At 46.7% G+C, this 22,705-nt stretch overlaps 3 protein-coding genes across 7 annotated transcripts in view; 2 read left to right on the top strand and 1 right to left on the bottom strand.

Moving 5' to 3' along the window:
- WWC1 (WW and C2 domain containing 1) overlaps positions 1 to 5,215 on the top strand; it is a 63,563-nt gene extending 58,348 nt beyond the window's left edge. For both annotated transcript variants that reach the window (XM_090150630.1, XM_031598028.2), the window contains exons 18-23: positions 143 to 290; positions 1,710 to 1,874; positions 2,159 to 2,251; positions 2,739 to 2,969; positions 3,967 to 4,088; positions 4,585 to 5,215. In XM_090150630.1, coding sequence (XP_090006756.1) covers positions 143 to 290; positions 1,710 to 1,874; positions 2,159 to 2,251; positions 2,739 to 2,969; positions 3,967 to 4,088; positions 4,585 to 4,651 — 826 coding nt within the window. In that variant the 3' untranslated portion in view covers positions 4,652 to 5,215. The remainder of the gene's footprint in view (positions 1 to 142; positions 291 to 1,709; positions 1,875 to 2,158; positions 2,252 to 2,738; positions 2,970 to 3,966; positions 4,089 to 4,584) is intronic.
- Positions 5,216 to 5,311: 96 nt separating this feature from the next.
- On the top strand, positions 5,312 to 20,720 carry RARS1 (arginyl-tRNA synthetase 1). 2 transcript variants are annotated; one of them, XM_090150633.1, is made up of 16 exons: positions 5,333 to 5,423; positions 6,566 to 6,665; positions 9,015 to 9,149; positions 9,643 to 9,831; positions 12,939 to 13,050; positions 14,060 to 14,160; positions 14,651 to 14,772; positions 15,097 to 15,217; positions 15,467 to 15,596; positions 15,924 to 16,028; positions 16,928 to 17,106; positions 17,627 to 17,736; positions 18,479 to 18,584; positions 19,627 to 19,799; positions 20,049 to 20,296; positions 20,564 to 20,720. In XM_090150633.1, the coding sequence occupies exons 4-16, from the start codon at positions 9,679 to 9,681 to the stop codon at positions 20,671 to 20,673; spliced, it is 1,770 nt and encodes a 589-aa protein (XP_090006759.1). In that variant the 5' UTR covers positions 5,333 to 5,423; positions 6,566 to 6,665; positions 9,015 to 9,149; positions 9,643 to 9,678; the 3' UTR covers positions 20,674 to 20,720. The 2 variants fall into 2 exon arrangements, with proteins under 2 accessions (XP_031453891.1, XP_090006759.1); XM_031598031.2 differs by lacking the exon at positions 6,566 to 6,665 and having other exon boundaries at positions 5,312 to 5,423.
- Positions 20,721 to 20,814: 94 nt separating this feature from the next.
- The window catches only part of LOC116231992 (rho GTPase-activating protein 7-like), a 29,658-nt gene continuing 27,767 nt past the window's right edge, over positions 20,815 to 22,705 (bottom strand). The window contains exons 11-12 of one of the 3 annotated variants that reach the window (XR_016471236.1): positions 22,297 to 22,520; positions 20,964 to 21,100 (exon numbers count right to left, since the gene is read on the bottom strand). Coding sequence is in view for 2 of the 3 variants with exons in the window: in XM_090150631.1 (XP_090006757.1) it covers positions 20,987 to 21,100 (114 nt within the window). In the remaining variant the exon portion in view is untranslated. Of the gene's footprint in view, positions 22,521 to 22,705 lie in introns of all 3 variants that reach the window. The other 2 variants (XM_090150631.1, XM_031598032.2) reach the window with 2 other exon arrangements.

Here is a 22,705-nt window from a genome sequence, read left to right as displayed (position 1 = left end):
TACAGAACCTCTGGCAACAGGTGCAACTGACTGCCATAGGGATGAGTTTCTGTTCAGCAGCTTGCAGGAAGTAACCCCCTTTTGGAACACCTGAATATTGTACAAAACGGGCCAGTTCAATAACAAAAGCTGTTCTTAATAGGCAAGATGAAGAGGCTGCTGAGCAGGAAGAACTGGATGAGATCAGTGAAAATGAAGCAGAAGAGGAGGAAGAATTCTGTGCTGAAAAATTGCTGTGGGAAACAGAAGAAAGTCTGAATTCCCATCCTCACATGGAAATGGCAGTAAAGGTAAAGCTTTAGTTAAATTTCCTGTTATTTAATGCTGTGTTCCGAGGAGTTCCCATTTGATTGCACCATCCAAAGATTTGAAGATGAGATCTTCCTCTGCCTTTCTCTTAAGTGCTTAAATGTGCAGTGTTCACACTTCACTCTACTTTTAAAATGTCAAAAGGAATAAACCCTCAGGGAAAAAAGCCTTGTTGAGGCAATGATTGAGAACTGATTATGAACTGAAGACGCAGACCTCTGCAGTAAGGAAGTACCTGTACTTGATTTTTATTCTGTTTATGGCCAAATCTCAAATTACATTGGGAAACTGACTCTTTCAGCAGGTCTGAGTTTGTGTGGTTATCTTGACTGTGCAGACTTTCTCTTGCCAAAAACTCCCATGGATTGGTATTGAAAATAATCATTTTCATATTTCACTGGGCAGCGACCTGATTTACTTACGCAATCACAAGGCATTGCTTGTGTGAATGGTCTGTGTCTGCACCAGATGCTTCCTTTGAAGAGGAAAGTGTAATGCTACCCCAAAGTCCTTTATGCTGAACCAATATTGTCTATCCTGTGATACATAAGGCTGTGTATTTTGTTAGCTGTGCTTTTTTCTTCCTTCTAACAAAAGATTTCTGACTTCTAGAAACTCAAAAAAATTGTTTTTATTAGAATATTTTCTGTTGTCATTTTTCTCCTTTCAGTTCATCTCCTGCTAAGGGAGCTCTTGTTTTATTTAAGGTTTCAGTTTAAAGGGAGAAATTGCTGCTGCTTAGTTGACTGGGTTGCTGTTGAGCTGAGCAGAGCTGCAGCAGTTTTTGAAAGCTCATAATTGATTTTTAAATGCTTACCTAACTGAAATATTAAATAACTGCATGACCACTTTTTCCCATGGTTAATAAGCATTTTCACGCCTTCTTTTGTTATTCATGGAAACTGTTTTCATTAATATGTGGCTGTGGCTTTGACCTTATATAATTCTGAGTGTTACTACATTCTCACAAGCATAATTAATATGCTCTAGATCTGCTCTCTGTGCATGTACGTACAGCTATTTATATCTGTATTTGCTGCAGATACACAAAAGGTAAGAGAGTGGTCTTCAAAATTGTAACTCGCTTTCTGTATGCGAAATCGCTGTTTCACACTGATGTACTGCATCCAACAGGCAAAGCTCATTGGACTCAATTGTGTTGCGCAGCAATCAATGGACACGGAGCCCTTAGGGAGCAATACAGTTAATGTAGCAGCTGCTGAGTTCAGAGTGAAGTGTCAGAACACCCTGTATGAAAAGGCCTAAAGAGTATCTGGTTTTAAGTGCGATGCCTCTGGGCTGAAAGCAGAGATCTATTACAGGTGGCTGCCAGACAGCCCTGGGTATGTCACTGGTAAGATGGCAAGCTGGCATTTTACACTGCAGTATCTGTCTTTCAGGTGGATAAAGAGACAAACACAGAGAGCCTCGCACAATCTTCTGCTGTAGTTCGCCCAAAAGACAAAAGAGCAGCAAATCCACCACAAACTCAGTTTGTCAGGGGTAGCACCATCATCCGCTCCAAAACATTTTCACCGGGACCACAAAGTCAGTATGTGTGTCGGGTAAGGAAAATGCAGTCCTGGATCTATAAAATACTGCTTTTCATTAATGAGAGAATGATACCAGTGTTTGCGTCGTCTCAGTTATTTATCAAGTCCTGACACTGCTTTCTTCTCTTCCCCTTTGACTTCAGAAGTTTCAGTCTTTTTGGGGGGCGGTGTCTGCTACAGTCTTTATGAAATGTGGAAGTTCTGCTTACATCACAGCTTACACTGTGATGTTGCTGCTAATGTGAGCACATACTTGTATGTTTGATGGAAAATATTTTTTCACTTCCATTTTTCAGCTGAATCGCAGTGATAGTGACAGTTCGACGCTATCCAAAAAAACCCCCTTTGTTCGAAATGCAATGGAGAGACGAAGCGTCAGAGTGAAACGGGTAAAAGCATCACTGCTTGCTTTTTGTCTAGTACAGACGTGTAGGAAAAGAAGTGAAAACTGTTTAAAAGGGAGAATGTTTTGTAAACACAAATCAGTTGCCAACTGTTTTCATTCGGAAACTTTTCTTTGCATGCGAGATACTTTTCTTAAGGATAATTTACTTGAAATGCCAGAATGTGACAGGATTGTTTAACTTTAGAGCTTGCTTAGAGAAACCATTTTAGAAAGATTGTTCCTGATATCTTCCATCGTATTAGAGTGGAGTAGCAAAAATTTTTCTGCTGTGTTTATTGTTGTAAGAGCTTTTAGTGGTTGCGCTGTAATGAGCTGGGGAAGAAGGTGGAAAAAAAAGCAGCTTCAGATGCTCGGGATAGATTTTTATTTTTAACTAAGAAATGTTGCAAGAACAAGCACAGGTCACATAATATTACTGGACCTTTCATGAAGTCTTGGCGGTTCACTCTTGTCTGTAATTTTTTTTTCAGCCTTCAATAAAGTCTGTTGGTACAGAGCGCCTGATTCGCACTTCACTAGACCTGGAGCTGGACCTGCAGGCTTCAAAAACCTGGCACGATCGTCTAGTCCAGGAGATCTCTGTGCTGAGAGAACTGAAGGAACAGTTAGAACAAGCTCAAAGTCAGGGTGAGAAAGAGTTACCGCAGTGGGTGAAGGATGATGAGAGATTTCGACTGCTGCTGAGGCTAGTGGAAAAACGAGTAAGTAATAGCTGCCTTTGGGTATTATTTAACATTTGGGAAGTGTGATTTGAGAAATGGGACTTCAGACAACCTGGAAATTAAACCTTCGCACTACGGTCACTCGTGTCTTGTACTTACGATTCCATCAAGCAAGCTATTGATGATGGAAGTTCTGTTCTCAGATTCTGTTTACAGACTGCAGAGTCTGCCTGCCTGCCTGCAAATACAAAGGCTAGGAAGATAGCATCTGAATCTGCTTCTCCTAAGAGAAATAATGGCTCAATAAAACTTGTGCGTGATGATTGTGAGTTTAAGATGATGATCATTTCTAGTTAGTGTATGTCTAGCATGGATGTATGAACTCCCCTGAGCTGAGTCCTCCCCTAACCTTGTTGGAGTTTGTCTTGCCTCTTTAGCTTCCTTGTAGTATTCTGTTACTCCTGAGCCCGTGCAGCACAGGGGTTTCCTGTCTTAGTTCAGGTGCAAGTATGGAAAGTCACGAATCCCATCTGTTCTGTAAAGTTCAGCCTCCCGAGATACAGTAGGTGCAGTGTGCAGCGGTTAGCTCTTAACCTTACTCCATCTACAAGTTCCTTTCTCTAGTATATAGGGCTGCTTCTCCGCTTTCCTAATTTATCACAGCACCTCTGGCATCAGGCAGAAATATTTGATATGATGTAATAAATAAATAAATAAATAAAACCGTCTGGGATAGAGATTGGAAAGTAGATTACCATTTTTTTCATAAGCTGAAAGAATCATGATAGAATCATGATACAAAGAAGACATAGATGATAGCCACAATTCTTAGCGAGAGGCTTAAAGAAGACCTTACAAAAAGCTCTCCTGGTTACAGTGGTTGACAAGCCTTCAGTTTACTTTCTGTGGCTCCTGCTTCCAGTGTTAGCAGTTCTCAAACCCTTCAGACCTGCAGGTGAAACTGCTGTTTTTACAGAGTTATTTAAATAGAGCAATTCCTCCCGGAAACACAAAGAGCTTTCTTCTGTGTTTTTAGGTGGAAAAAACAGAACACAAGTGTGAGCTCAAAGCTGATAAAATGATGAGAGCTGCTGCCAAGGACGTTCACCGGCTCCGAGGGCAGAGTCGGAAGGAGCCTTTGGAAGTGCAGTCATTCAGGTAATCATGGATCATTTGGTGAAGGGGGTGAGGACTGCCTTCTTTGTGGATGATTAATGTACTGATACAGCTATTTTTTGTACAAGTAGTTAACTGTTCTGCTAAACAAATGCAATTTTCAAATCCAATCTGAAAGTCAGAATTAACTGCAGCACTGCAGGCGATTGCAAAGCAGCTAGAAATAGTCCAAATCATTCCCCACCTGGCACCAAAAATGCAAATCATTATTTTAATGCAGAAGCAGTCCTTTGCTTCCTTAAGTAACATTGCTCATCGTGCCAGTAATGATCCTTTCTGAAATGGCTTTTTTTTTAATTAGATCAGTTTTGTGGGTTTAGCTGCAAGGATCTGTGGTGTGTGCGTAAAAGGTGTAGCTTGAGAGAGAGGATGTGCTGCTGTTCTTGGTGGTGGCAGATGGTGGGATACGTGTTAATGCAGATGATGCACATTTCTGGCGAGACCTCTATTGCACTAACAGCCGATCATCTTCTTCTAGAGAGAAAATGGCATTTTTCACACGACCCAGGATAAACATTCCAACACTCTCTGCGGATGACGTGTGATCACCATAAAGTATTTGCTTTCGGGACACTTCTACAACTGCAGTTTGTTTGTTTGTTTTTGAAGTTATTTATGTGGTATATGAAGGTACCGAGGCCTTTTTACGTTAGAGCTTCTGTCAGTGCGTGGATGTTTTAAGGACTTCAGGTTGACGTACATCATCACAGAAACCAGCATTAAAGTGACAAGATTGTATAGTTTGTATATTTAGGAATGTATTTTTGGGAAATAGAATTTTAAATGAGAACAAAAGCAGCATCTGGTGCTGTTATTCTTAAATAACGCTGTTTAAACCTTTTGTACAGCTCAGCCTTTTAGCAGCCTGACGGCAATAAGCAGCGGTGGAGGAACGGTGCAGCAGCTGCCTGTCTGCGGGGCGGCCGTGCGTGCGGTGAGCGAGGCCCGAGGGCCGTGTGAGGCGCGCAGGTGCTGCACGCGAAGCGTGAGCCCACGGGCCGCGGAGCGCTGCAGGGCTGTGGGACTGCGGCACCCGTTGAAGCCGCGGGCGGAGGGTGGCGGCCCCTGGCTCCGTGCGGGGTTTTCGAATAAAGCAACCGTTCTGCACACACGTGGCTCCTCGCCTGCTCTTGTCTCCCGCATACCGCGCTGTCTGACGTCACCCCCCGCGGCGCCCTCCCCGCCGCCCGGGGGCGCTGTCTCTCGCCTCGGCGTTTCCGCTTCCGCTCTGGCACTGCCACTTCCGCTTCCGTCCGCTCCCGCAGCGGAAGGATGGAGGCACGCGTGGCGCAGGCGGCGGCCCGGCTGGCGCGGCAGGTGGGGGCGGGGACGGGAGCGGAGCGCCTCGGGCTGCTCGGCCGGGCAGTTCTCCGGGGCGGTGAAGGCGCGCGGAGGTCCTCGGGGGAAGGGGGGCGGAGAACCGTGCCGGGGAGGGGCGGGAGCGTTCCGCGAGCAGCCGCGGGCTGTGGGGCGGGCTTCGTATTCGAAGGAAGAAAGCGGCCGGAGTATTTGGCGCTGCCGCGGCCGTGCTTCTGGGGCACGAGCAGAGCCAAAGCGCTGCCGCGGAGCGGGGCAGCTTCTGCCCGGGGCGGGGCCGGGCCCGGAGAACGGGAGATCCCGGTTGGCCCACGCGGGGCGAGGCGGCAGCCCCGGGTGTTCCCGCACGGGTGCGGCGGCCTTAGAGCGCTGTGGTGGGGAAGGAGGATGGAGCCAGCTGTTACCAGGGGCTGTATGTAAAAATGAAAGGCTGTCCAGACAGCGTTAGCACTGCTGGTGTTAACAATTGAGTACAAGGGCGGCTTTAGGAAGACGTCGCATCCTTCTGCAGGTGCGCTGCTCACGGTGCCCCAGGACGTGCCTGGGCACGAGGGACTGCTGCACAGCTGGGCTGTGAGTTCCTCCTGCCATACGCGTGTGCTCAGACAGAGCTTCAGTATGCTTTCAGCTCACAGTTTAAAGATGAGAGAAGCACTGCCATAAAACGCTGAGATAATAAATCCGGTGTCTGAACGTGTGCAGCTCCTTGCGTTTTCATTTGTAGCTGCTGAGAGAGGAAAGGCATCTCACGGCTGAGCCCTTGTCCGAGCTCTGGAGGCCCCTGGGGGTCAGCAGGGTTAATTAAGTTCATTAACTCTTCAGGAGAGCGAGTCTGCAAAGAAAGCAGTGTGTTCAGCCACTGTGCCGAGCCGGCTCGGCAGCTGGTCAGGCAGGCAGGAGGAGCAATAAAACCATGTGGGAGGCGAGAAAGGAAAGGGAGAGAGGTGCTCCTAACACTGCTGTGCTTTGTCAGCCATTTGATTTCTCATTTTTTTAATGCAGCGGAGTAAAATTGTCTACCCAGAGGCTGAAGCACGTACAAGTTCAGTGATAACTCAGTGGAGCCTGAATTACACGCTCACAGAAAATACAAGGATTATTTTGGTCTTTTTGAAAAAGCTATAGTTTTTTTGTATTTACAGGTGAGGGGAAGATTGCTAGTACTCAGCTGACCAAAGAGCCCTTGGAGATGTCAGCATGGCTTCATGCAATTCCCGCAGCTTCTTGTGAGGTGGTCATCAGGTATGACCCTTTACTGACAAGTTGTGATGCATCCAGGGCTGTGCAGGTAGAATAGGAGATGCAGTTTTATTTCTGGAACACCAGCTTTTCCCTTCCTTTACTCAGTTACTTGTTTTGCAGATCAGAGGCATAGTGCTGTTGTGTTCTCTCCCTCCATCCCTCCCTCAGAGTATACTGAGGGAAAGGAGCTATAAGGGATATCTTTGCTTTAATGTAGTAATTTATTTTTAGGAAGGTTTCAGGAGTATATCCATTTAACAATACCCAGTGTTCACAGGTGATTTGCTAGACTTATTTGCAGGCTTATTGCAGGTTGTTGTGATTAAGGGTGTTTGTAATGCATGTGTGTGTGTGTGCAAAGATTTTCTCAGGTGAGCTTAATGGATGTGTGGTCGTGCTGCTGGCCCAGCCCAGCCCTTCTCATCCTGCCCCCCTCTGTTCTGGGACATGATGTAATGCCAGCTGATTTTCAGTCTTTCTGCTCAGTGGTTCTGAATGAAATCAATTTGTCCTCTGCATTAGATGTTGAAGAGCAAAAAAAGGGAAATTTGTATGGCAGCAGCAACACTTGGGTAGGCAGCCGGAGAGCTGATGGATGCAGGACTTAACAGATAATGCGACCTTGAGAGTAAAATGTAATCTTTGTGTTTCTCTTAAAGGACGTTCCAGGGTTTTTGAGTGTAGGTGAGTTTATTTGTTTTGCTGCTCCAGCATTGCTCTGAGTCACTGTTGCCATAGTGCTTACTTAAATTTACAGTGAACAGCCATGAAATAACGTGATGAAATGTCTGAAGCTATATTAATGTGAAGTTCAGTCTGGAAATTTGTTGACCAGATCTGTAAGTTATACGAAACACCACGAAGTCAGGGTAGTAAGAAAACTTATAAATAAGGTAAGCATATTTTCTCTTGGATTAGTGGGAGGAAAGGTATGTGAAAGCAAAAGGGTCTGCCTTGGGTTCAAAAAAGAAATAAAAGTTACAAAAGACCAGCTGGGATGGGCTGTCTGAAGCAGTTCTGCTTGAGCTATAGCTTTGATTTTGGATCATGTAACGCTGCAGGACACAGCTTGTTCTTCCGTGGCGGGGGACACCTTGGGGCTGTAGAAGAGTTGTGCTGGAAGCGTTGAAGCTGAAGTGCAAATTAGTAATGACCTCAAAAATCTTCAAAAGCTTTTCAGCTTGCTATGGAGATGGAGCAATCTTAAGAACACTTTGGCCCAGCTCTGAAGTTTTGAGCATCCACAGTTACACTGGCACCTGTGGGAGCCACTGTTCAGGTGGAGATAATGGGCCAGAAGATTGGATGACCCAGATTTTGTTTCCTTAATTAAAAAATGTTTTGATTGTTCCAAGAGCAAAAAGCAAACGAGCCCTTTTTGTAAGGTTTGGCAGCATATTTGTCTGTGATAATAGCCTGAGCTGCTTCCTGCTGTGAGCATGTCGGTAGCCCAGAGCTTGCTGAGATCAGATGAGGGGTCAGGGTGGGGAGCACTGCCTCCTACAGCTGCCGCTTGTTTCCAGCAGCACCCTGACTTCTCTTTGTGGAACAGGTTACAGGGGAGGTGGACAACAGAGAAGAAGCTGATGAGAGCCGGGTTCCTTGGGGCTGGGAGAGGGAGGTGGCTGCTCTCTGCAGCAGCGTTGGGCTGCTGGGCTGTGTTGATTACACCTGGGCTGTGAGGTTAGGAGGGGCAAGGGGAGCGGTGGGTGTGCTACTGCAGAGAGCTCTTGGGCTGTGGAGAGCACAAACCTGAAGGATGGCTGAAAGCTGGAGTTTGTTTGGAGTGTAAAAGTCCACCTGAAATTTCTCCCAAGCACCTCATGACAGTTTTAAGAGAAGAAGCCACTCGGCAGTAGGGGAGGAAACACGCGGGGAGTGAGTGCACACTGCAGGCCAGCCTCACACTGCCCTGTGAGCTCACAGGTTGCATCAGTCGTTGTGGGTTCATCCTCTGGGAGAGAAAATGTGGCCCAGCTTTAGAAGTGGTGGAGCTGGCTGACACCTGAAGGAGGCTTCAGGGAATTTGGAATCGAAGCAGTGGATATCTTTGCTAAATTATAAGGGAAAAGCTGGAGGAAATGCTTTTTTTTCAGAATGCATTTTCTTAGCCTGACCTGTTGTCTTTCTCGTGCTTCTGTTGTGAGCTTAGTAAGATGATCATTACCTCACTGACTCATGTTTTTGGCACAAATAGAAACCACCTTTAAACAATAATTGGTTGGAATTACTTGACTTGGTTGTAGTTGTTACCTTTATAAGGCAGGACTGTACCTGAGCTCCTGCACTCCCCACCTGCTGTTCCCCTTCTCCAAGACCCACTGTGTGTCCATCTCATTTGCTTTTCAGGAAAACGAGATTAAGTCACTAACTGCAGAAATTGAGCATCTGAAGAACTTTGGGTGCCTGGGAGTCTCCCCAAGTTTGGAAGGACTGCGAGACGAAAACGCAAAACTTAAGTATCGGTTGAATTTCCTTCAGAAGGTAAGGGAATAGAGAATTAACGGTGTATTATGTGGTTTTGTTCTCATGAAGAGAAAGTAAATAAATGATGTCAGTTTGTTGCAGTTAGTGGTGTGTCACTCTGCATTCTAACATCTTAACTGTTGATTGTGCTTCAGCTGTTTCTTGGTTCCTTAAACAAAACATGTCTTTATGAGGATTGTCAGTTTGTAAGCCCACACTGTCCTATCTCAAATAGTCAGGTAGCTGCAGCCCTGCTGCTTTACCAGGATCACTGATAGATATGTGAGAAATAAAACACAGCACTGCGTTCAGGGGAAGTGTCTGGGCTGTGATATTCAGAGGGATATGTATCTTCGAGTCTCATGATTTCCATGCTGTATATGTTGTTCTTGTACCTAGAGATGTCAGCCGGATCTTTCAGTCATGCTTTGCCAGGCAGCCAAGGATAAAAGCGGGATGTGACTGTTCTATATGTGCTGTGAATTGAGCTTTCAGTATTTTGTTTTTCCAGAGCCTTCAAGAGGAACGAAATAAAACAGTGAAAAGCATGATTAATATCAACAGCCGTCTTCAGGAGATCTTTGGAGCTGCCATTCAGGCTGCCTACCCAGAGTTAGAAAACCCTCCGCTAGTGGTGACACCGAGCCAGCAGCCCAAATTTGGGGATTATCAGTGCAACAGCGCCATGGGCATAACACAGGTAAATCTGAGAGATCATGCAAAGAGAAGAAAAGTGGGAATGTTGCCTGCTGGAAGCAAAATGGTAGACGGCCTGGTGACAGTTGCAGTATCGGACTTGATAAAGGCTTGTTGGAGCCCTCTGGGATGAGAATTCACTGAATATCTAATGGCGTTGTAGAAAGCATTGACCTTTACAGAGCAGATCTTTATGTCTCTTTTTAGATGACTGTAGTGGGTCGAGAATATCTGAGTTATACATTGCCACAGAATAACTGGCAAGTTTGTAGGATTTAAATCATTGTATTCCTTTATTTATGATTAAGTACTTCTTAATTACTTCTGTATTTTCCGTTAAAATATGGAACAGAAGTTAGAAATCGTGTTTGTTTTGTTATGTATGGAGATTTTGGGGCAGCTGTATCAATGGCTTCACTTCACAGAACACCTGCGATGTGTGTGCCAAGGAAGGACTGGGGTTTTTAATCCTGGCAAGTACTAGCAGTGTTGCTTGGAAAATTATGGCACTGCTGGTTTGTAGAAAGTATTGGCCAAAGAGGACCCAGACAGAGTAAGAGGCACTTCAGGCATTGCTCAGTAGGAAGGGACTGTAGTGAAGTAAAATGAGGAGGCGAGGAAGAAGGTGCTACATCCTCGTTTAGATGAAAGAAGTGTCCACGCTTCCAATGCATTGCTGCCTTTGGGGGAATAGATAGACTCTTCGTAACTAGAGATCTTCGGTTTTGCAGTGTGCAGTCTCAACAGAAGCAACTTTAATTCTTAAGATAACTACACATAAAGTTCTGCAGTCCCAGGCTGCCCTCTGCAGTGCCTGTGCCCTGGGCAGCAGCGATACGTGCCAGGCAGCAGGCTCTGGGGCTGCGATGCCAGGGCAGAAACGGCCTCCTGAATACATGTCTGCCCTTGGTCTTGTTAGCACGCTGCTAGCATACTGTGCCTGGGCTGCAGCCAGAGGGCTGCGCTGGGTGACTGCACCGACACAGACTTTCAGAGCTTTGCCATTTTTCTGACCGCTGCTTTACCCCAATTAAGTCGCTGTTAGAATTCTTGAGCCGTCCTGGCTTCTCAGTGTCAGCATTGTTCACATAACTCAGTGTCCGACCAGTTCCCCATTGTCAGCAGTACCGGTGAGTAAACGTTCCTCGTGCTGGGCTTGGCTGTAGGGTTTGTTCCTTGGCAGGCATGCCAACACACTGGGCTTGGGAGTGCTGACACGCGCAGCGTAATCAGTGCAGCAGAGCCAGTGGATGCAGCGCAGTCATTTCTGTGAGAGCAGTGAGTTACAGGGATCTAACTGTGCTGCAGTTACCTTTGGAGCTGGAGCATTGCTCACCACAAGAGGAGCAGAAATCATCTGACTGAGGGCAGCCACTACGTGCCACACAGCATCCTCTCCCTTCCAGGCGCTGATGTGGAAACAGCCCTCACAAATGTGTATTGTTTTCCTTTGAGCTTGTTAGCATATTAATGCCAGGGGCTTGAGCAAGGAGCTCTGCCTGTTCCTTAGAGTAATAGGAGTGCTGTGGCTGTTTCTGGAGTGATTCAGAGGACGTGCCTATCATCTGGTGGAACTTGCTTAGCACCTGGTTTTGCATTTATTCTTCTTGAAGTCTGCACTCTGGGTAGCACACTTTGATCCCTACAGAGGTTTGCATTTCTTGCCCATTCAAAGCCATAAGCATCTTGCAACGATCAGCAGTGTGGCAGATCTGAACTGCAGGCTAACATCTAAGCAGAAGTCACATTTTGCAGCGGATTGCAAGTTAGCATGTAATAGCAGTAGCAGGCTTAGATTCTAACTTGACCGAGAGCTACATGTTCTTGGCTTTGGTAGGAGTGGGGCGATGGAGTGCTTTCAAACGTGACACATTAAGAACAAAAAACCACGCGTCAGAAACAAGCAGTTGCATTAATATAGGAAATAGTATGAATGTAGCATTTTGCAAGGGGAAAGCTCACAGCCTCCTCCTCAAGGGAGTTTTTCTAAGATCTGCAAAAAGCTGCGTGAGAGGTTTGGGGAAGGGACAAGTGAATTGTGGAATAACCTGGAACAGGAACCTGACTCGTGTTCCTGCAGTTCCTCTCTGTGGGAAGTCTGGAGGGAAAAGACAGCTACCTCACAAGCAGTTTTACTGATGGTCTCTAAAGAAAATCAGGCAGCACTGGGACCGTCCTTGGTAGCTTGGGTTCTGCTTTTTATTACTTATTTATTCATTCACTTTGAGTCTAAGGTAGAATTGAATGCTCTTTGTTTTGGTAGCTTGTAATCAGAAATCAGAAACCATGGAGAAGAGAAGGCCGTGGAGTAACCTCATTGCAGCCTTCCAGTACCTAAAGGGAGGAGCCTATATACAGGAGGGGAGGCAACTCTTTCAAAGGGTAGATAATAGCAGGATAAGGGGAAATGGTTTTAAGTTGAAGGAGAGAAGATTTAGGTTGGATGTCAGGGGGAAGTTCTTTACCTCAAGTACCTCCAGTACCAGTGAGGTACTGGAACAGCTGCCCAGAGAGGCTGTGGATGCCCCGTCCCTGGAGGTGTTCAAGGCCAGATTGGATGGGGCGTTGGGCAGCCTGGTCTAGTATTAAATGGGGAGGTTGGCAGCCCTGTCTACAGCAAGGAGGTTGGAGCTTGATGATCCTAGAGGTCCCTTCCAACCCTGGCCATTCTATGATTCTGTGATTCCTCAGTATTTCTTGCAGGCACAACTTAAATTCTTCAGATAGGAGGCCTGGCACAGCTGAGGATACCTGTGAAATGGATTAACAAGGTTTTCGCAGTAATGCCAAGGACATGCTGGCTGTTTTGATTTTTAAAGAGTTTAAAGAAATCAAAATTTGCCAAAGCACTTAACAGCCTGAAAGATTTTCTTCTGACATCCAGCCTTTGGGTGTGCTGAGTGTGTTGGGTCCAATTAGCCTTGTGTTGCGTGGAAAGAGCTGGTCTAATCTTTAAAAGATGCTGGAGATGTTTTCCTTGATGTGTTTGTGCCTGCGTGATGAGGGTAAAGGATCGTGGGGCTCTTCTAACACAGTAGTATCTACATTTTCTGTTTCATTTTGCGGAATGCTGTGGAGGGTTGAAGTTTACTGGCTTTTTTTGTTTTTCAGATACTGCTCAAAACCAGGGAACAGAAGGTTAGTCCGAGAGAGATCGCTGAGAAAATAACAAAACATATTCCTGCGAATGAATGCATTGAGAAGGTTGAAATTGCTGGTCCTGGTACGATACTTCATGTTACACGCTTTTATGTCAGAAAGCTGAAAGGGTGATTTTAGACTGGATGGAGCTGAATTGAGTTTGACTGGCTTGTCATTTACAGTTGATGTTATGAGATGAATTAGCTACTGCTTGGTGAGCAGTACGTGAGCCCTATGTTTCCACAGCAGCAGCAGATGTACCTCTGTTTTAAATTGGTTGGCATTGTCCTAACCCCTTCAGAAATTTTTCCACGTAAGGGATCGGTTTTACACCTTGATTATCAGTGGACAGGTATGGGGTCACAATCGTATGAAATTACTGCAAAAATTGGTACGTCCTTCTCATTCAAGATCTGGCTTGTCTACTGTTGCTTAAAGGGTTAAGGGGAGGCCTTGCCCTTTTGGCACTGAGGTGCTGCAGGAGCATGGAAGTTATTAACTGCTGCATCTGTTTTGTCCCTGTGACTTAGGAAGAAATAGGAGGGCTCATATTCCTTAGGGCAGAAGTGTAAAGATGAAGATAATGTGGCACAGGCCTGCAGGGGGCTTGGGCAATTCATTCATTAACTCTTAGAAGTAAAACACTTGTTCTACAAGCATGAATTATGGCAGATGAAACTACATTTTAGGATATTAATTAAAAAAAAAAAGAAAAGAAAGAAAAAATAGTAGGACTACTTTTTGCATTCTGCAAACCCTGATAAGATTATTTCTTTTCTAATAAAGGGAGTTTTTATGAATTCAGCTCTGAGTGACAGTGTGCTAAAAGGAGTTGTGGGTGGTCAAGCAGACTCTGCTGCAGTAAAGGGCATCATTGTGTGAAAGAGGCTCTTTTAATCTGGGTACAGATGCTGTCATTTAGTGACAGCTTTGTTCTGCTATCGCTGGAGTAAATTTCTGTGTAGTCAAGATAACCTCATAAGCTCTTGTCCTCAGTGTGAGGAAAGAAAAATCCAAGGGGGAAAAATAGGAAAAGTGGTTTAAGGCACTTAAGAAGCTCCAACGCTCATTGCTGGTTTTCTCCTCTAAAGGTTTTATCAACGTCCATCTGCGGAAGGATTTTGTATCAAAGCAGCTGAGCAGTTTATTAATGAATGGAGTTCAACCACCAGCTATTGGCAAAAGGAAAAGGGTATGGATGGCAGTAAGCAGATGGGCATCTTGCACTCATATGGAAGAAGCAAGCGCTAGGCTGCAGGCTGCTTCCAAGGCCCTCTCCTTCCCCCCAACAGTGATTTGTTGGATGGGTGGCCGTGTCAGCTGGGCATTACGGTGGCATTTATGTGACATCGGGACAGGGGGACCATGGGTGGCCCACATGTACCAACTGTGGTCGCTGGGGTGCTGGTGGTTGAGGGACAGAGGTGTTCCAGGGCTCCCTGGGGACAGCATGTTGTGCCCAGATGGGTCTGCGACTGATCCCAGACCCTCTGGGGCAGATGCAGTGGAGACCTGGTTTGAAGCCTGCTCTGAGGTCCTACGTGGGCTGCTCTGCTCTCATGTGCTGCCAGCAGTGTGGGCATGCCCCCCTCTTGCCCACCCAACAAAATCCACGTGAAACACATGGGATGAGGTAATGGCTGTTGCCTTTATTCATTTTTTCCTTTTGTACCATCTCTAAGGTGATACTGGATTTCTCCTCCCCTAACATTGCAAAGGAGATGCATGTTGGTCACCTGCGGTCCACCATCATTGGAGAAAGTATGTGCCGCCTCTTCGAGTTTGCAGGTTATGATGTGTTGAGGTGAGAGTTGCTTTTTGGGTGGGATAAGGTTCTTTGGCTACATTTCTACAGTAACTGTCTCTGTGCTTTGGTCGGTATTGATCTTTATACACACATAAAAAAGTAGTCCTTGATATGCACTAAGGTCGGAAACTGAGAAGTGTAGTGAGGTTAGGAGTCAAGATGGGCAGCAGTTTCATTTCCCTGAAGCAGGGGCAGAACTTGCCTGGTGTTGGTTTCTCTTACTATGTATTTTTTCATTTAGAATATACGTATTTAAAATGTTTGTGTTTTAAAACATATGTTTGAGAAATCATTATTGTTGTGCTCTTTAATTGCTTCAAGGTTAAACCATTTAGGAGACTGGGGCACCCAGTTCGGAATGCTCATTGCTCACCTGCAAGACAAATTTCCAGATTACTTAACGGTTTCTCCTCCCATTGGGGATCTCCAGGCTTTTTACAAGGTATTTGTCACAAATAATTGCGATATTTATGTCAACAGCTGAGAAGCAGGTTCAGGTAATAGAGGATTGCAATTACCTACCAGTGGATAATGAGTGAAATACAGTATCTGGTCTCAAGTTGTTCACGTGGGGAATGATTAAAGGACCTGTGTTCTGAGACGAGCATGCTTTGGGAGGCTGTTCTGGATGTTCTAGTCATTTTTGAGGGAAAAACCAGGTGCTTCTTTCATGCAGTGTGTTTTACCGTAGGAATCCAAGAGGAGATTTGACACAGAGGAGGAATTTAAGAAGCGAGCCTACCAATGTGTGGTGCTGCTGCAGAGCAAAGACCCTGACTTCATTAAAGCGTGGCAGCTGATCTGTGACGTGTCTCGGAAAGGTGACTGCCTCATTCACAGCCATGGTTCAGCTCTTGGACGGCGTGGTTTTTCTCACCATCCTCTAGTTTTTTTAATGAAGTGACTGCCACCATGCTATAACAAGTTTAGAGAAAAATGATTATGCAGCCAAGGAACTGGCCTCTCTGTAGAGGAGTTCAATTAAAGCCTTTGTCGTAATCTAGTCCGAGTCCTTCTCTGATTGCTTGAGAGATAGAAAGATAGAAAACATATTTAGGGATTTGCTGTGTCTGTTAGTAAATATATGCTACTAAAATTTCCACTGTATGTTTTAATGAAATAATTTTCTATTTGTTTTCTTCCTGAAGAGTTCCAGAAAATCTACAACTGCCTGGACGTCACACTCACAGAGAGAGGGGAGTCATTCTACCAAGATATGATGAAAGACATCGTGAAAGAATTTGAAGATAAAGGTGAGGCTTTTTGTCTTGGAATCAACAGTGGTGCAAATCAGCACAAGGGGTAACTTCACTCCTAGCCCCCGAGGCTTGGGACTGATGTTCAGAGAGGTGTGTGTTCTCTGCGCTTTGCTCTTTTTCTCAGCAGCAATTTCCAAGTGGGTCTTTTGTGGAATTTCCTCCCAGAGAAGCATGAGCAGAACTCATTATTATATATATTTTTTTCACTCCAGAAAGACTGAATCATTCCTGCTGACAGCAGAAGTAGTTTGTGGGGGATATTTGTTGGAAATAGCACGAGACACTGCTGGAGTTTATTTTATTTTCACCAGTGTATCTTTCTTAGTGTTGTGACTATAGGAGAACTTGCATCAGAGAAATTTTCTCTGTGAAGGCAGTGACAGTTTTGGTTCACATTGACTTTAAGACACACAAGAAGCCAAGTGGACTGTAATGAGTTTTTAATTGTGTTTCTATTTAGATGTTGCATTTCTTGAGTCTCCCTATCTGTACTGTTCTAATTAGTCTTATCTCTGTAGAGCTTCCATTTGCTTTTGCACCTTCTTTTGTAATGCTGTTTTTGCAGCAGCAAAGGTAGATCTGGATGCCAATGATGTGAGTTTTTAAATCCAACTGAGTCTCTTCTGGAAAACCGAGAGTGACACAGATCTGCTTTCTTGCGCCCAGTCTTGAGTTCTGGAAGTGCAACACAAAATCTGACTTGGCTGTTAAGGGAGTTCTCATTTAGGCTTAGCGTTTGGTTTTATTAGTGATTTGAGATGTTAAGTATTTATTAATGCATGTGCATGGATTTTTCTTTCTGATAGCATCAGAACAGGAGACGTTTCTGCCTATCGTGTCCCACAGCCTCCCCATGAGATGCAACACAATGCAGTATTCCATTGCTTTTCTAGGCTTTGTGCAGGTGGATGATGGCCGGAAGGTTGTCTTCGTCCCAGGTTTCTCTGTCCCGCTGACAATCATGAAGTCAGATGGAGGTTACACATATGACACGTCTGACTTGGCTGCACTTAGACACAGGCTGCTGGAAGAGAAGGGTGATATCCTTATCTATGTTGTCGACAGTGGCCAGGTGGGTATGTCAGTCTCTCCTGTCTCTGCTGATACAGATAATCAGAAATCACATAAAAAACAAGCACAACAATAAGGTAAATAGAACTCCTGTAGGGTTTTCCATGTGCTGTATTTATTGGCTTTTGACCTTAGTGGTGTAATGGTGAATCTGATGTGCTGGCTGGTGGCCTCTGTGAAGAGCCCTGGAATGAAGTGATGAGAAAAGCACAGTCACCACTGGAGATATGCTGAGCCTAAATCTCAGAGAGAGATGTACTGTGTATACCCTACATCTCTTCTTACCTGAGGAAATGCAAGATTGTCAGTACCGTATCTGAACAGTGATGTAAGTTTGCTGCTTTTGTAAGCCCAGCAAGTTCTGCAGGGTTAAACTTTCTGAAGGGGAATGTTTCTGTGGAGCTAAAAACATTTTAAAAGTCACATTGTCAAAGCAACATTGTAAAGGTGATGAAAGTGACAAGAAAACCATACCCAGAAGAGTGAGTTGAGAACTGGTTGTTGATATTTCTTCCTTGCAGTCGGTGCATTTGCAAACAGTGTTTGCAGCTGGGCAGATGATCGGCTGGTATGACCCCAAAGTAACCAGAATCACTCACGCTGCGTTCGGAGTGGTGCTGGGAGAAGACAAGTAAGTCTCTAGACGTACTTTTTTCCTCTGAATGTGCTCTGAAGAGGATGTTTGATTGAGTGCAGAAGACTTTTGCTTGTTTATTGACAAGTATGTATGTGATATGGCACATCAGGGCCCTTCGGTACACATAGACAGTAGTGTTGAAGTCAGGTCTGGCTTCTGCTGCATGGTATTTGGGAGAGGGCTGTGACTTGGCTCGTAGAAATGCAGAGGAAGGTAATGCAAATAGTGGAGATGGCAGTGGTAGAGGCCATGATGTCCTTACTTTCTGTTTGCTCTGAAGAAGGTGGAATAAAAGTTGGGAAAAGAACAGCATTGTTCTGGTGTGCAGGTTATGCCCTTGTGCTCCAGAGTTGGTCTTCTGTCTCAGTTAAGTTGCAGGTAAACCAGTGTGTACTGCAGTCACATAATGTTGCACAAGTGGTTTTGCTGTGGGCTTGTTACAGAAGTAAAGATGCCTTGCTGGATTCGAGTCTTTGCACTGGTATTGTGATTGCCTGATGTCTGGGACAGTTCTGGCTGTTGGAGCTTTCCCTGTCCTCCCACTCCCACCTATCCCACGTGTATTGTCAGAGTCCTACACCTTTCCTTAGTTTTGGCTGTCTGGTGCCCAGTTCTTCAGTACAAAGCAATGTGTGGGTATGTGTTTTTTTAACGGGCCAGAGGTGTTAGGAGTGAAAATTCCTGGGAGTGTTTCGCCTCATGTGTAGGGGGTCATTTTGGCTGTGTATGTTTTCAGGAAGAAGTTCAAAACTCGTTCGGGGGATGCAGTGCGTCTTATGGATCTTCTGGAAGAAGGGCTGAAACGGGCCATGGACAAGCTGAAAGACAAGGAACGGGACAAGGTAGCTAATCTTTCCAGAGAACCATGCAGATTTGTTCACAAGTGTAAAACTTCTACATTATGAATGTGAGCTGAGGCTGTGGATGCAGCCAGGTTGATGGGGGTTGCTGTGGATTTATTACAGAATTGGTACTGTTACTTGGGAACAATTGGACATGGTGCTGTCATGGAGAAAGGAGAGCAACCCTGGATACATAGCAGTGAGGTGTAAACTGCAGACAGCATGCTGGCCCTGCAGCTGGTACCAGCTAGGCTGCAGGGATGGCTCCTGTGACTACCCCAGGGTGCAGCATGTGGTGGTAGATGATGAGAGCTGCAGACTTGGCCTGCTGGATTTAGTGACTTCTGGTGATGGGTGGTTGGAGAGCTGCAGGGGGTGCTGGTGTCAGGCTTCACCTGTTCCCTTCAATGGTGTTTGCTGGAAGCTTTTGCTTAAAAAGATTTTGTCTGTTTTGAATTCTGCTGGCCTAAAGAGAACTGGGCAGGGTAGGCTGCAGAATGGAACAGAAGGACCAAATGGCCTGAGCCCTGTGTGAGGCAATGGAATCGGGAAGCGTGGCTCCTTCATGCTGTGCTGAAAGCTCCCTTTTAAATGGAAAGACCATGACGATCTCTCAAGGGATACAACTTAGGTGCAAACCACTTGGCCATGCTGACAGCTTGCAGTTGTACCTAGGAGGTGCGCTTTGAGTGTTTGGCTGATCCAGAAATGCTCTGTGAGGGCATTTCAGAGCACACCGTGTACTCTGCGTATGCACAGGTTGTGAGAAGTGGGAGCACAGTGTGAAAATTCACCCGCGTGGTGGCAGATAGTGAGATGTTAAGTGGTGGGCAGGCCTTCAGGAGCAGCGGGTGCACCATGTGCTTGCAGGCCTGAGGGCACGGATGGGGTGTCAATCCCCCATGAGGAAAGGCAGTTGGGAACTTGCTTTCGTGTGCCACGGGGGTAAAACCCCCTGAGCTTGCCATGCAAGCTGTTAGGCGTTGTGATGCCAGTGTAGCTTTCCTCCTTTTGATCATTACCTGTTTTGAAATTGTAACAGGTCCTCACGCCAGAAGAGCTGAAAGCTGCCCAGATGTCAGTCGCTTTTGGATGCATTAAATATGCAGATCTCTCCCACAACAGACTAAATGACTACGTGTTCTCCTTTGACAAGATGCTGGATGACCGAGGAAATACAGCTGCTTATTTGCTGTATGCCTTCACGCGGATCAGGTGAGTTGAGTGTGGTGGGAATCAGTTGAAGCATCTCTGATAACTCTGAGTCTATAGTGCAAAGGGAGGTGGTGGGGAAGGCGTGGCTTTTGTTGAATCACTGCCTTTAGGGGTAGTTGGCAAGAGAAGTCAGCTCCATCACTCATTGTCACTGGAGATGTTTGCCTGTGGTACCTGAAGCAGGGTAGTGCTCTGCAGTGGTGGAAGTTGTTGGTAATGACAAGCAGACTGTGGTCTGGATCATTTCAGGGCTATTGCTCGTCTGGCCAATATTGACGAGGAGATGCTGCGGAAGGCAGCCAGGGAGGAGGTGCTTGTCCTCGACCATGAGAAGGAGTGGAAACTGGGCAAGTGCATCTTGAGGTTCCCTGAGATTCTGCAGAAGATCCTGGATGATCTGTTACTGCATACGCTTTGTGATTACCTTTATGAGCTGGCCACCACCTTCACTGAGTTCTACGACAACTGCTACTGCGTTGAGAAGGACAGGCAGAGTGGTGAGTGCTGGCCTAGGGGTGCTGCACATGTCATTGTGCACTGCAGGGTCTTTCCCTGGGGGGGGGAATGCTGTTGTTGCCTTACTGGTGGCTGCAGAACAAGTGCTGTCCAGGGGGGGGCTGAAGGGGTTGGCAGAGCAGGAGGGTTAAGCTGTGAGCAGCCAGTCCCAGGGGCAGCTTGGGGGCAGATGGTCCCCAAGAGAGGGCAGTGGTGGTTGGTCTGAGCAGTGGTTCCAGTTCCTATGTTGGTCTGTTCTTGTTTTGCAGGCCAGATTGTGAAGGTGAATATGTGGAGGCTGCTGCTGTGCGAGGCCACCGCCACCATCATGGCCAAGGGTTTTGACATCTTGGGAATTAAGCCGGTGGAAAGGATGTAACTAACTTGTTCCCTGTGGGGTGAAAATAAAAGGACTGATTGCCTCTGTCCATGTCTGATGGCAGGGGGTTCTGGCAAGGGAAAGTGCTGTAGGGGAGCAGCACCTAGAGAGGGAAAGGGAAGGGAACTGAAGAGTGAGTGCAGAAGCACTCAGGTCCAGAGGCAGCAGCGGGTGCTGTGGGCACAGCTCAGAGCATTTCTGGTCACAGGAACTGAATCCCCATGGCTCTACTCTTTATCCTGGAGTTTGAGAAATAAGAAATACAAGGCATCTGCAAGGTGCACCTGATGTTTGATGGTGCCTTTCACTGCCCTCAGCTCAGTGCGGGGTGGGTGCTCAGGGTGCTCACTGCATGGAAGGTGTTAGTGAACTGATAGGGCTGCACACTTGTAGCTGCAGAAGAGGTCAAGCTCTTCTCTGGCTTGATCTGTGGATGGGGAAGGAAAAGATAATGAGCAAGAGACTGAGTGGGATCAGGGGTGCTATGCAAGGCTCACATGGCATCGCTGCATTACCCCTGCTGGGGCACCCTGACTCCAACCCCTCTCAGAGAAAGCTTTAAACAGCAGGAGGCTGTGAATTGACACTTAGCAGGTCAGTGGAGACCACTGAGGGATCCACCTGCAAGAACACTCCACAATGCCTTGCAAGAGCCCTGTACTAGGATCCAGCCAAGCAGTGGTTTCCTGCCCTCAGAGCCCAGCTGCTAAGCTGCATGCATGCAGCCACACTGTTCTGCTAAGTCTGCACAAGCTTAGGGCAGTTCTACTAGTAGAGTCCTCACAGCTGGCAAAACGGGAACTCCATGCTGCTTTCCCTGTTACTGCACCTTCCAACAAACCCAAAGCAAAAGGAGAGATCAGGTGCAGGAGAGATAAACCAGCAAAGGTGCTTGAGGCCTCAGGGGACTTTGAACACTACTGGCAGCAGGCACAGGCATTTCCCCTGTGCCATCCTCTGCAAGGACTGTGACAGTGGGTGTCTCACTTGGTTTACCTGCTTGCTGATACAAATGTTTGTGAGTATCACCTCCTACAGCTGCCCCCATCCTGTGGCAGAACTGTCCTGCCTCAGAAGGCTGAGCAGGGCCCCATTGCCATCCCACAGTACCTGAGCAGTGCTTGGCAGCTGAGCACAAGTTCCAGCACCAGCTGTGGATAACAAGGCCAAGCCAGGCAGGGTCTGGTTAGAGACAGCAGCCAGGGTCAGGCGTGTTCTAGTGAAAAAGGCATGGGTCTGGCTGAGCAGGTCCCAATCCAGGTAGAGGTCCACCATCAGGAAAGGGAACAACCCTGGCTCTGCTGTCCCCAGTTGCCAGCACCAGGCCCCTCTCCCAGAAGGTCACAGCCCCTCACAGTGCACCAGTCATAGCAGGAAGGTGCAGGATGTCTCCTGGCCCAAGGGTAGCTCTGGGGCAATCCAGTAGGGCTGGGACTGAGAGCGAGGAGAGAGATCAGGACACCCCTCCCTGGCAGTGGCTGCAGGGCTCCATACTGCTAAGGGCCATGTGCAAGAAAAAACGCCAGAGCTGAATGATGGGATGCACCAAGGGCTCCCTGGGATAAGGGGACTGGGAATCGGTTGTGACAAGGCTGCAGAACAAGCCACCCCATCCCCCAGTACCTGAGAGTGTGGCAGCAGACAATAGTGGAAAACAGGGTCAGCCCCAAGTGCAGATCATCGGGGACATCCGTGTTGAGGAGTGCTGAGTGTGCCAGGGAGGTGGGGCAGCAGCCAACAGAGCAGGCTCAGGATCGGTGATAGCAGCCAGTGTGAGTCCCAGTCCAGTGAGTGCCAGCAAAGTCCATAATAACAAGGAAAGGCCAAGGTCAAGCTGGGAAGTCAGCCTGTGGGTTAAGATCCATATGCAAATTAATGGGGGGGAGATGAGGGGCTGTGGCCAGACACAAGCATGGCTGTCACTACAACCAAGTTCCAGCACAAAGCTTCATCTCTTGCCAGCTTCCAGATGGGAGCATCAGCCCTGGCTGAGACCTCCCCCCAGAGCATTATGGCAGCCTCTGCCCCACAG

The sequence above is a fragment of the Phasianus colchicus genome, chromosome 15 (genome assembly GCF_987193195.1).
Source record: "Phasianus colchicus chromosome 15, bPhaCol1.hap1.1, whole genome shotgun sequence".
Classification (NCBI taxonomy): domain Eukaryota; kingdom Metazoa; phylum Chordata; class Aves; order Galliformes; family Phasianidae; genus Phasianus; species Phasianus colchicus.
The sequence above is the reverse complement of the archived record's forward strand: the minus strand, read 5'-3'. Positions and strand labels throughout refer to the sequence as shown.